This window comes from Microtus pennsylvanicus, chromosome 6 (assembly GCF_037038515.1).
Source record: "Microtus pennsylvanicus isolate mMicPen1 chromosome 6, mMicPen1.hap1, whole genome shotgun sequence".
Taxonomy (NCBI): domain Eukaryota; kingdom Metazoa; phylum Chordata; class Mammalia; order Rodentia; family Cricetidae; genus Microtus; species Microtus pennsylvanicus.
In genome coordinates, this window is record NC_134584.1 from 96,452,530 (window position 1) to 96,465,511 (window position 12,982).

Here is a 12,982-nt window from a genome sequence, read left to right on the forward strand (position 1 = left end):
GTGGGTTGGATGTGTTGGCCATGGTCAGTGGGCAGATCCCTGGATGAGGTGTCTGGAAAGTGACTTGGCAAGCAGCAGGCTCCCGCAGAGGCAGAGCTGAAGCTTCATTGCAGATGAGGCGGCTGCTGCTCTTCACTTGGTACATAAAACTCAGCGAATATTGAGCAGCCACTAATTTTGATAAGAGACTTAAGACCTTATTTCAAATGTCAATCTTATAGCTTTCCTATATTTTAACACCTCTGAAATCACAATGCCTTATTTAGTGTAGTTTGGCAGCATTTTTTCTCTTTCCAACATATAGTGGCATGTATGACATGTCTTAAATGAGTGACTGACAGTTTGAATTTGACAGCTCACACTAAGTTGTATATTGTGCCGCCTGGCAGATTCCTAAGGGATGGGCCTAGTTCATATGTCGGGATTTGAGTAGGATTCCAAGCACAGAAAGTGCTCCACTACTCTCTGCAGAAATTGTTCAAATCTCTCTGTTCACCAGGTCCTTCATTTTACTGCTGTGATGTACCACAAAGAGCTCCTCTCATGGTGGCTGTTCTTACCCTGCACAGACAGAACTTCTGTCAGTCTGTGTACTTTTCTTAGGAATATTCTATGTGTATGCCATATCATTTTCTTGTCAACTCTAAACTGTGTATTTGAGGTTCTACAATTTGGCTTTGCCTTATGTTTACTCAATTTAGAGTTGTTTTATGTAGGCCTGTGTTGTTTTTTGGTGGCTGTAATAGCATGCTTTCGTAGGAATGGCTCAAGTATTCTGCTCAAGTTTCTGTTTGCTTGTTTTTTGTTTTTTTCAAGACAGGGTTTCTCTGTGTAGCTTTACAGCCTGTTCTGGAACTCACTCTGTAGACCATGCTGGTCTCAAATCCACAGAGATCCGAGTGCTGGGATAAAGACATGCGCCACCACCGCCCAGGTCTGCTTGTTTTATGCATACAGCTCTACACAGCGAAGTTGCATTTAGAGCTCTGCTGTGCTGGTCCTGGCTTTTGTTTGCTTTTTGTTTTTGTTGCTGTTTTTTCCTAACAGTAGTGGCTTTATTACCAAATATTGTAAATTGATTGGTTTGATTTCTCTTTGTGTTCATGAAGGTAAGACCGTCTATCTCTCCGTGTGTGGTATCACTGGATTTTTTCACCCTAGGCTTGTTTTGTGAGAGTGTTGTCACAGTATTTCCTTCTCCCTGTCTGGAGTGAACCCTCCTTGAGAAAGAGTTTTACACACCTTGGGTACACTTTTCACAGTCATGGGTGCTAATAGTTTGCAGCTCCCTTCTGCCACGTTCTTTTCTGTCCCAGAATGTCTGTTTTCTGAACGCTCTCTGCTCTGAGAAGCCCATTCCCAGTCTTGTGTGTAAGCGATACCTGCTCTCTCTCTCTCTACCTACCTCCAGACCCCTGGAGAGCCGCGCTCTTCCCTGACCTCGTTAGTCTGGCTGCCTTGCCTTTCTGATCTCTGGTGTTCGCTGCCCCTGTTATCCACTTCTATATTGTGTCCTGTCCTGTCATACCCAGGGTGGCTTAGTATATTGACTACATTTTCCAGTGCAGAGACCTGATTGGACGTAGGAAGTGGAGGGAGCATTCTCCCATCCTTATGCCAGCATCTATGTTCTTACACAGCCCTGCCTGTGGAATTCCAGTCGAATATTTGCCAGCCACTTCTATTCAGGAATCACAGTGCACACACCCTGTTGATGGATAATTGACTTTATATGTGGTAAAATAATGGCTTGGCCAAGGGCAACTGAAGGAGAAGTGCTTTTGAAAACAAGAGCATTAGGCAAAAGTCATTTAAATGGAAATTCAGAGGTGGCAATCAACTACTCTTTAAATGGATAATTTTTAAAATTAGGGTTTTAGTACTGGAACCTGTTTCCTGAGGCTATGAAAGGATAGCTGAGCCCGTGTCCTTGTAGCAGAGCCTTGCTGCTGTGCTTCTTTCTTTTCCCTCATTCCCCACACTAGGTTCCCCCACTTAACAGTATGCAGACAAGGGTGAGTTTGTGGGTTTTATGCCTTGGGTGAGTACTGTTCTTAACCAATCCTGGGTGTCTCTTTCTCTATAGCCAAGTTACATCAGTGATGTGGGTCCTCCTGGTCGAAGTTCTCTGGATAGCATTGAGATGGCCTATGCCCGGCAGGTGAGTATAGTTTTTAGGAAGAGATAATCCTGGAGAAATGCTGTGATCCTCAGGAGAGTCAGAGGGAATAGTGACTTCACATGAAAGTCAGCCCTGAAAGCAAGTGGGCTTCTTGCTCACAGGGTCAGTTAATATTTTACCGTGAATGCCGCTGTTCTCCATTTGGTTAAATAGGGTAATCAAATGACTCAGAGAATGCAGCGAAATTGAAATCTACCCTCTCTGCTGACCAGGTGTTTCTTTTTGCTCTGTTGGCAATAGCTTCCTTGAGTAACTATAATGCGTGGCAAATGGAATTCTGTATGAACTGAATTACTTGGCTGGCTAATGAATGATATGTTAAATTCTTTTACCCTTGCTGAGTGGGATTTTCAAAATGCTTTCTGCCTTAATAAGCACAGTGTGTTGATCCTGTTAGTGCTGAGTGGAGATAAGGATGCTCCTGGTGTGTTGGGGACCATGCTCCTGGTTGCTGATCATGAGCTTGCATCAGTAAGCACGAATCAAGATGGTTCATGTGCAACTGTGTGCAGGACTTACCTGCGGTTGACTCGGAATAAAACAATGCGAGTCAAGCCTGTATTTCAAAGTAATCGTCACTTTCCTCCACAAAGTTCCAAGATGTTATGCCCTGCATCACTTAGCTGTGACCTTGAGAGGACACACTGATACATTTCCTACTCCCCTCCTGCCACCTTGGAACTGGGTTTGGGTAAGAAACAGATGACAGCTACATAAATGGAAGAAAGAACTATTAACCCAGTAGAGGACTCCCTCTTCAGTTACCAGTTAATTAATTAATGGAATTCTACATTAACTGATTCATGTATCACTAGAAGTCTTAGTTAGCACTTTGTCGAGAGAAATATCCTAGCTATTTCTTTGTGTAAATGTCGATTTGTTTTAAGTAAGAGTAAAAGCAGAGAATGTACTCCGCAGGTTGGGAGCAGAGTTCTTCATACAGTGCTGCTTCAAACTCCAGGTAGCTGAAGCCTACGTCCATCCTCCTCCTTTCTCTGCTTTTTAGATCACTTTCCCTCTTCTTCCTACATTCGGTCCACACCCTTATCCTTTAAGTTTCCATTGGCTGATTCCCTCCGTTGCTTTGGCCACCATCATCTCAGACCCAACAAAATTACAAATGAATGAAGAAACAATGTAGCTTCTTCATCTGAAAAGCTAAACTCTGTAGAACTTGACTCCTGCAGCACTTAGGATCCAATACTAGCTGTCTGTTTACTTGGCTTGCCCACAGAAAGTGAATGCTTGTATGCTGTGTCTAATATAGCCTTGGTTCTCGGACATACTTATTGAGTGCCTAAGTACTACTTATGGTTAAGAACCTGTTAAATCTTTGTAACAACCCTGGAAGCTATATGATGTCAGCATCCTCCATTTAAAATAGAAGAAGCAAAGGTTCCATGGGTCCATGAATTGTTATTAGCTCAGTCCTCTGTAGAACAAGGACTTCAAATTGTAAAAGAAAACCTTACACACAGGAGTAGAACTTAGTTTGTAACCATGATTTTAATATTTTTAGACCAAATCTGAAGTAGTGTATTCTCTTAAACCTTAATAAACATTGCATCAAATCATAGTTGTGGGGTTGTTTGTTTGTTTGTTTGTTTGGTTGTGTTTGTTTATTTGTTTTGAGAGAGATTTTACCTGAAGAGCAGAGATTATTTATTACTACATCTATTTATTTACTTATTTGTTGGTTTGTTGTGGGGGCAGTGGTCAGGACAACAAGTAGCAATCAGCGCTCCTTCTACCATGTAGTTAATCTCAGAGATTTAATTCAGCTTGTCCGGCCTGGAAGCAAACACTACTTGGCCTAGAGATGCTTTCTAGAAGTAGGTATTCCAGATGTGTAGCAGACACTGTTCTGACAAACCTACCCCAGTCCATGAACCCTGGCCCCACAACCATTCAGTCCTCTGACCTGAATTTTAGCAGACTTTGACATGGATTTTAGCCAGACCATGGTTCCTCAGTCCCACCTTCATTTTTGGTCCTAAACTTTCTCCTTGAACTACCTTGGTCCCTTGTTTGATGGGTGTTTGTAAGACTGAGCTAGTGATTAGCTTTAAGGTGCTAGCCACAGCTGGAGATTTGGTCTTGTTAATGATTAGGTACTTTGGGGAAGGGAAGGTGAGCATCAGCCTCTATTGGCCACTTGCCAGCTTCATAACGACTTCAGATCGTAAAAGGAAGTGAAATAGATCATACCACTTGGTTCCCTTTATTTCAGATTTATATCTACAATGAGAAGATTGTGAGTGGACACCTTCAGCCCAACCTGGTGGACCTGTGTTCATCTGTCGCAGAGCTGGATGACAAGGTAGTGCCCAGCGCCAGCCTGGGTAGAAACACAAGTTCAGTGTTCATCTGGGGTCAGTAGCTTACTGACTTGGCTGCAGTATAGTAAGAAAGAATGTTTTATGAAATAACATTCTTTTTTCTAGTGTTTTATATATATTTGGAGTGATTGTTTTCATGGTGGCTTTTAAAAATACATCGTCAAAAGGCCAGACTGGGATTAGCTAGTGGTGAGAGGTTCTCCTCAGGTCTCAGCCGAGGACACCGTTTGTGTGACCTCCTTGGACTTAACTCATCCTTTCTTTCTGGAATCCCTTCTCCCAGTTTTTATTATGTCCACACTCTTAATTCCTGGCCTGCTTTCTCTTTAGAAAGGGGCAGCAGTGATGGGTGGGACAGAATCAGAAGGTGCGAGCAGAGGCTAAAAGAAGCCAAGGCTGCTACTGCAGCAGAAGCAGCTATACAGTGATTTGTTTTTCAAAAAATGTGGGGTTTTTCCAGAAGTAAAATATAAGGCAATGTAAGGCTTTATAGACAAAAGTGAGAATTCACTCCTCACGTCTGCCTGGTGTTTACAGCTCTCCCTTGAGGGCACCATAAGAACCAACTTCTCTCCACTGTGTTGCATTTCCCTGGTTCTGTCTTTAGGGTGCCGGAGACACATTTTGAAGGAGAATTTCACAGCCTGGGGAGAGGAGGCCCACTGGGTAGGGTGACACAAAGAAAAGCCTCCTTCCTGGAGGCTCTTCTGAGGGAGGCTGTGGCATTTATTTATAAGCCCAGATCGCCTCTGGGAAGACAAAACATTTATTATTTAGGTTAAACTCTTATTTTAAGCCTTAAAAACTTAAATAACCTTGTAAGAACTTGTGTTTAAACTCCTAGTGCTGGTTGACTAGAAGTGCACTCAGACACTCTTAAGGGATGACCTGCTGAGATTCAGCTCTTGTTACACTCACATTCCTGCAGTGATGGAGCTGGTTCTGTCAGGCCTGGCATGGTAATTGATTTGAAGACCAACTCCAAGGAAGGAAGGGGTGCTCATCAGTGGTCATAGCTCACGTGTTTGGCAAGGCAAAGGCCCATCTTCTGCACTGAGTTCAAGCCAGGATGGTCTCAGACAGAAAGCCTCAGTCCTCTTCATTCCGCCTGCCATTGCAGTTATCGCCACATCTCCATCCTTACAGCTTTGTCACATGCAATCTCATTTACATGCAGAGCATTTCTGACATGTGGGCCATGGTCAAACAAATGACAGATGTGGTATTGACACCAGCAACTGATGCCCTGAAGAGCCGAAGCAGTGTAGAAGTGCGCATGGAGTTTGTCAGGCAGGCCTTGGGATACCTTGAGCAGAGGTAAGTCAGTCTCTCTGTGTGTGTGTGTGTGTGTGTGTGTGTGTGTGTGTGTGTGTGTTTCTGGGGCTGGTGCTATACCTGGAGTCCTGTAGACTGACTGGAGCTGAGTTAGTTCTGTTGTCAGAACACTTACCTACCAGGACTGTATCTGCAGCTGATAAAATCGTACATGGGAGCCCGGCGGTGGTGGCGCATGCCTTTAATCCCAGCACTCGGGAGGCAGAGGCAGGTGGATCTCTGTGAGTTCGAGACCAGCCTGGTCTACAAGAGCTAGTTCCAGAACAGGCTCCAAAACCACAGAGAAACCCTGTCTCGAAAAACCAAAAAAAAAAAAAAAATCGTACATGGGAATGGTGGTAAATGGGAACACTATCGACATCTCTTATTTCTTCGCTTGTCATGATTTAATGTAAAGACATATTGCTTAGATAATGACTTGGGTCGTAATCTGTTTTCCTAATATGGTTCATCATTTGTTCCCCAGGTTCCTTCATTTCCTTACAGCATTTTAACTCACCCTTGCAATTTGAAACCTCAAGAAGACCTGCTCTAATTTTATGCTCCTGGCTCTACCCAGTTAATCATTGAGTCAGGGGTCTGCATAGCTGCTGAGGCCAGTGCTTTGTATCTGGGCTTGGTTGCTGAAGGGTTTGTGGTTGTATCCTCAAACCCTATGTCTGCTTTATTATTAGGGTGTGTGCCGTTAGTCCCTCTTTGTGGAACTCTGTGGAATCCTAGCAGGAATGGTCAGGACTGTGCAGCAGACTCTATTTTAGGGACAGGGCACTGGGCATCAGCCTATTGTCAACAAAATAATACTCGGTTAGGAAGTTCCTTGAGGAAATTCAGATTGATGCTGCAGGAGATTGGTCTTCATATCAAATACTATGCTAATTGCACCTTAGCTACATAAAATGAGTACCCTCTGATGTATACTCACTAACTTCCATTCCTTTGTTACAAGAAATCTGGAACTTAAAAAGGTTTTGGGTTCTGTGTTTTTAATTTCTGTAGATTATGTGTATGTGAAAGTTTTATAAAGTAATTCTTCAGACTTTAGCTAAATTTTTTTTTCCACTTCAGTTTATACTTTTATTTGTGTGGTTGTTTTGCCTGCATGTATGTCTGTATAGTGTCCATGGGGGCCAGGAGAAGGTGTTGGATAACTGGGACTGAGTTGTGGTTGTGGGCCATCATGTGAATCTGGAATTCCAGGTCTCTGAAAGAGAAGCCAGTACTCTCAGCTGATAAGGCATCTCTCCAGCCCCTTTGGCTAAACCTTTGAGATGGAGGTTTGGTTGTATTGATCGTCAACCATAAAGAATCTAATGTAGCAACATTTATTCATTTTAGCTGGCAAACTATGAGGAAAATTTTTTTATCCCATATAAAAATCTTAAGAAATTTTAAAAAAAAGAAAAAGAAATTTTTAAAATGCTTTTTCTGATAAACTTAATCTTTAAACTGGTGCTTCAGCCACCAGACTACATTCCTAAATATGTATCCCATTTTATTATTTGTTGCCATTAGTTTTTTAAAAATTCTTTAATTTTTTTAGATGTATTTTATCGGTATGAGTGTTTTTCCTCCAAGTACATGTGTGAGCCATGTGTGTGCCTGGTACCAGTGAGATCAGAAAAGGGAACTGAATCTCCTGGAACTGGGCTTACAGACGGTTGTAAGCCTCCTTGTAGGTACTGGGAATCGAACCCAGGTTCTCTTAACTGCTGAGCCATCTCTCCAGATCCTAATTTAATGATTCTTTTCTTTGCCCATTCTCTAGCTCTTTGAAGCTCTTGCCTAGCTAGCAAAGCCTGTCTTCATCTTTGGAGCAGCATCTCTCTCTGACAGCATTTTCTGAAAGCTTCCTTATCACCTGTTTGAATATCTGTACTCCGTGTTACAGTATTTCTGCAGATGCTATTCTGCTGACAGTATAACTGTTTCAAGTTACATAATCTACCAGATGGTAAAAGAGACTTAGTTTCAAATATGTTTTTTGATATAAGGCCAAAAATGTTGAAAATATAGGCTTGGCCTGTCCCTTCCATGTTCCAAAGCTTGCAGTGGATATATTTGTCTTGGTTCTCAAGGAGTTTGGGCTCCTTTGATTTAGGATCTTGTCTTATTGCAAGTTGAAGGAGGTGGTAGTGGGCATCTGCTTGTCCTGGTTACTACAGGGCACTCTGTTCTCTCATCTTGTGCTTTTAAATGCGTGTAGTGGTGAGGAGAATGCATTGGTTAATTACCTTATGCTTCTTTTCCATTGTAGAACAATGTACACTTTTATAGGGATTTAGGAAGGTGCTGAGAAGAGCTGCAAGAAAGGGGGATGCCATTCCTCACACCCAGAGGCTCCTGTTGCTTTGTTGTAGTTTCCACCCTCTTTTGCCATGAGTATTTAGTTTAGCTTATTTTTCTACAGTTATGGTCCAGGGGTGGGTGTGTGTGTGTGTGTGTGTGTGTGTGTGTGTGCGTAATATGTAGCTTTGTTTGTTTATCTTTTGGTTTTTCAAGACAAGGTTTCTATATATTCTTGGAGCCTGTCCTGGAACTCCCTCTGTAGACCACGGTGGCCTTGAACTCACAGAGATCCCCCTGTCTTGGCCTCCCCAAGTGCTGGGATTAAAGGCATGCACCACTACTGCCCGGCCTATAATAGTAGTTTTACATAGCTCAACTTCTAATTCTTTAACATCATTTTTATTAGCTGCATCAGATTCCACAATTTGTTCTCTGTAATTGGCCTTTAGGTTCATTCCTGAGTCTTAGGTACACGGCTGAAATGATCGTAGGTTAGGTAGCCATGATTTTTGTAGCATATTTTTAAATGCTTCTGGGAATAAACAAAATCATGTTCCTATGTGCATTTGGGTGTCAGGTAGGACATGTAGAGATGGGAAACACATACAAATGTCAATACTGGTCATCGAAGTAAAGGATGTGTTGCTATTCACTGGACTGTTTTGACTTCATGGAATTTATTTCAGATTTTTCAAGTTTGTTGTTTTTTGTTGTCGTTTGTTGTTTTGTTGGGTTTTTTTCTAGCAAACCCATTAGAACATGAGGGCTCCACCCTTAAAGTATTTGAAGCCTCGGTTATAGTCCCCTCAGAATTCTTTGGGGTAGCCGTAGTATAAATCTGTACAGTAATAAGAATGGAATTTGCTTCTTTAAGCATGTACTGTTTGATCTTCTGTATGAGACTTAAAATCCAGGCCTTGACCATAGAGTTCATAGTTGAGCATTCTGGATGTGGACATAGATGTGTGAAATACATGTTGCCAACCCTCACCATTTTTCTTTAAAATTTTTCAGTTATAAAAATTATACCCTTGTGACTGTGTTTGGAAATCTGCATCAGGCCCAACTGGGCGGTGTGCCAGGGACTTACCAGCTGGTTCGAAGTTTCCTAAACATTAAACTGCCAGCTCCCTCCCCAGGACTTCAGGTACTAGAAGCATCTTATGGGTAAACAAATTCTGAAACTGTCAGTTATTCTCAGGTGTTCTCAGTTAAAAGGGGGTTCAAGCCGGGCAGTGGGGACTCACACCTTTAATACCAGTACTTGGGAGGCAGAGGCAGGCGGATCTCTGTGAGTTTGAGGTCAGCCTGGTCTACAGCGAGGTCCAGGACAGGCTCCAGAGCTACACAGAGAAACCCTGTCTTAAAAAAAAAAAAAAGACGGGGTAAGGGAGGATTCTGCTTGGTGAAGAGGCCACGGATGAGCAGGTGGGGCTGTTTCCCAGGGACCCATTGAAAACTAGTCATGCAGGAATCCTGAGTAAAAGCAGGAAAGGGAAGCAGTTGAGCTCTAAGAACTCTTAGAAACTTACATGTGGGTATGAGAGACAAAGCAAGGGATCTGTCAGAAAGCGTGGCTGTTGTGGGTCAGATGGGCTCTGTTCGCTTCAGAGTTACTCCAGATATGCACTACATTGCTCTTCCAGATTTCTCTGGACAAATTAGTGTTTGCAAAATACAGGGAGTAGGATGCTGTCCGTGGCTTTTAACTCCTGGGTTCTGGTGAGAATTAAGTGCTTTAGCTTATCGTCAGCACATCAGAAAGTGGTTGATTAACATTTATTTGACTGACTGGTTTTTTTTCTTTTAGGATGGAGAGGTAGAAGGCCATCCTGTCTGGGCGTTAATTTATTACTGCATGCGCTGTGGAGACCTGCTTGCTGCATCACAAGTTGTCAGTCGAGCCCAGCATCAGCTGGGGGAATTTAAAACCTGGTTCCAGGAGTACATGAATAGCAAAGATAGAAGGTACGATGCTATGCTCTGCCTGAGCCAAAGATTTTGGTGCAAGTAGCCCATGTGAATAAGGGAATGTGGAGGCCAAGGGATGAAGACAGTTGGAGGAAGAGGTTGGAGAGCTATTTTAGTAGGTTAAGTGCTTGCTGTACAAGCCCGAGTTTAATTCCCAGAACCCTTGTTAGGCATGGTAGCACATGCTTGTGATCCCAGCACTGGGAAGGCAAAGAAAGAAGGGTTAAAGATTTCTGGGACTCTGGCCAGTCATCGTAGACTAATTGGCAAGGTCCAGACCATTGAGAGATACTATATAAAAAGACACCACCTAAAGAATGGCATGAAAGGTTGACTCTGGCCTCTATAGTCTACTGTACACAAATGTGCATTCAGACATACATTTGACAACAGTCCAGTTAAGGGAAGAACCCACTCTGTCACTACTTGAGGGATGCTCGAGTGGAATAATGATCTCTGGCATTTCTGACCTTCCTCCGGAAGTCTTAGGACTGGAGAAAGCTGATGAGCCAAAGAACATGGTGCTGGTAGTTACAAGTCAGGTCATTGATGGAGAGCTTCCTGTTACATGGATGCTTTTACTTGGCCTTTGAGGATGTTTGCTGAATCTGTGTCTCTGTCTTCAGATTGTCTCCAGCTACTGAAAACAAGCTCCGGCTTCACTACCGCAGAGCCCTCAGGAACAACACAGACCCCTATAAGCGTGCTGTGTACTGTATCATTGGCAGATGCGACATCACCGACAATCAGAGCGAAGTAGCCGACAAGACTGAGGACTACCTATGGTTAAAAGTAGGCACGGCTTCACTTGCTAACTCAAGTTCTTCAGTCTCTTTACCTGCTTAATGCATGATGTTTGTGTGCCAATCAGGACAGGGCCATGGGATTTCTGTCTGTCAGCCTGCTTTCTATTGTACAATTCCCACTAATGTCTACACAGTTAGCTTTCTTTTCCTTTCCTTCCCTTTCCCTTTCCCCCTTGCCCCTTCCCCCTTTTTCTTCCCTTATGCATTGCTAGGGATAGAACGGGCCTCAGGCATGCTCTACCGTGGAGCTACAACCCAGCCCCAGGTTCTCATGCAAGTCCAGCTCATACGGAGCATGGCTGTGGACAGTCACAGCTGGACGTATGGCTGCAGATGTAGTTTGTATCAATGTGTGTGTGTTTCCTTTGGGGATCTAGTTGAACCAGGTGTGTTTTGATGATGACGGCACCAGCTCGCCACAAGACAGGCTCACTCTCTCACAATTCCAGAAACAGCTGCTAGAAGACTATGGTAAGATCCTGGACAGTCACCTTCTCTCCTTATTGGACACATGGCTCACCTGTGGGGAAGTCCTTCACACATAAACTCCTCTATTGAGTTTTAACCATTTTCAATCAGATAGAGACTTATGCATTAAGAAATATGTATCAGTTGGGCAGTGGTGCACACTTTTAATCCCAGCACCTAGGAGGCAGAGGCAGGCGAATCTCTTGAATCTCTGTGAGTTCACGGCCAGCCTGGTCTACTGGTCTACAAGAGCTAATTCCAGGACAGGCTCTTCAAAGCTACAGAGAAACCCTGTCTCGAGGGAAAAAAAGAAAAGAAAAGAAAAAATATGTATCACCTGTATACAATACTTGGGAGACTGAGGCAGAAAGATCATGAGTTCAAGGCCAGCGTGGGCTTCAGAGTGAAGCAATTTAGAGAGATTTTTGTCTCAGAATAAGAATTAAAGGGTCTGGGACTGTAGCTCCTTAGTGAAGTACTTACTGATATTCCAGAAGCCTTCAGATTGATCCATCTCTGACACCACCAAAAGAAAAAATGGGGGGAAAAATCTATGGCTTCTATGGTCATAGACTATACACGTTTTCTAGTTCTTGCTTGGGAGGGATGTGAATGAGGCCTTAGTTGTTACTCCCTTAGGTCTTGCTAGTGGTCATATCTGGCTACAAAGGAGAGACCTGTAGCTTTTCCCTTTGACCTCATTGGTGAGCAGCTCTGGGAAGTAACGGATCAGCAGCTACAGCTAGTGCTGCTGAGTTCAGAGTTCTGTGAATCAAATACTCTCTTCATTCAATGTCTCTGTGGTTTCCATGTCTGTTCATACTGAAGACAAACTCACTTTGGAGAATTCAAACACCTTCAGTGCAAATAGCTTAAATCTTACAATGGGACTGCTGCTTGCCAGTCATGTAGTGAGGCCTAGAGAAAGTAGAGGAACTGGGTCTTTTTTTTATTTTGTTTAAGTCAAGGTCTCCCTTTGGCTGTCCTAGAACTCATTTTGTAGACCAGACTGATCTTAAACTCAGAGAGATTCACCTCTCTGCCTTTCTATTGCTATGACTTAAAATATTAGAGGCATGTGCCACCTTGCCTGGCTCCAGTCATATTTCATGTAGTTTACTGTGTCCAGAGTTGCTTCAGCTAGTTAAAGATCATGTTGGTATTTTCTTCCCACCCAACAAGACCAGTAGATACCCAGGGTTTCGTCACTGGTGGCAGCTTCCTTCTGAGTTGGTTTCATCTCCTCTCCTCCAGGCGAGTCCCACTTCACAGTGAACCAGCAGCCCTTCCTCTACTTCCAAGTTCTGTTCCTGACTGCACAGTTTGAGGCTGCCATTGCCTTTCTCTTCCGTATGGAGCGGCTGCGCTGCCATGCTGTCCATGTGGCCCTGGTGCTGTTTGAGCTAAAGCTGCTTTTAAAATCCTCAGGGCAGAGTGCTCAGCTCCGTGAGTATTTAGTTCTTAGCTGGTAGTGGTGTGCAGAGCACATCTTCCCATTGATCATAGTGGCTGTGGAACGGCAAACCCTCAGGATTAGGTCATTTTAGAGCATTGTAGCCATTGAGCTTTTATATTAGTGTTACAAGTGCTTGTTT

General features: G+C 43.4%; 1 protein-coding gene across 1 annotated transcript in view; it reads left to right on the plus strand.

Moving 5' to 3' along the window:
* Nucleotides 1-12,982, plus strand: part of Nup93 (nucleoporin 93) — a 103,875-nt gene that overhangs the window by 77,582 nt on the left and 13,311 nt on the right. Inside the window, exons 6-13 of the mRNA XM_075976940.1 lie at nt 2,087-2,161; nt 4,413-4,502; nt 5,699-5,838; nt 9,157-9,289; nt 9,953-10,110; nt 10,740-10,905; nt 11,297-11,390; nt 12,642-12,833. Of these exons, the coding sequence (XP_075833055.1) occupies nt 2,087-2,161; nt 4,413-4,502; nt 5,699-5,838; nt 9,157-9,289; nt 9,953-10,110; nt 10,740-10,905; nt 11,297-11,390; nt 12,642-12,833 (1,048 nt within the window). The remainder of the gene's footprint in view (nt 1-2,086; nt 2,162-4,412; nt 4,503-5,698; nt 5,839-9,156; nt 9,290-9,952; nt 10,111-10,739; nt 10,906-11,296; nt 11,391-12,641; nt 12,834-12,982) is intronic.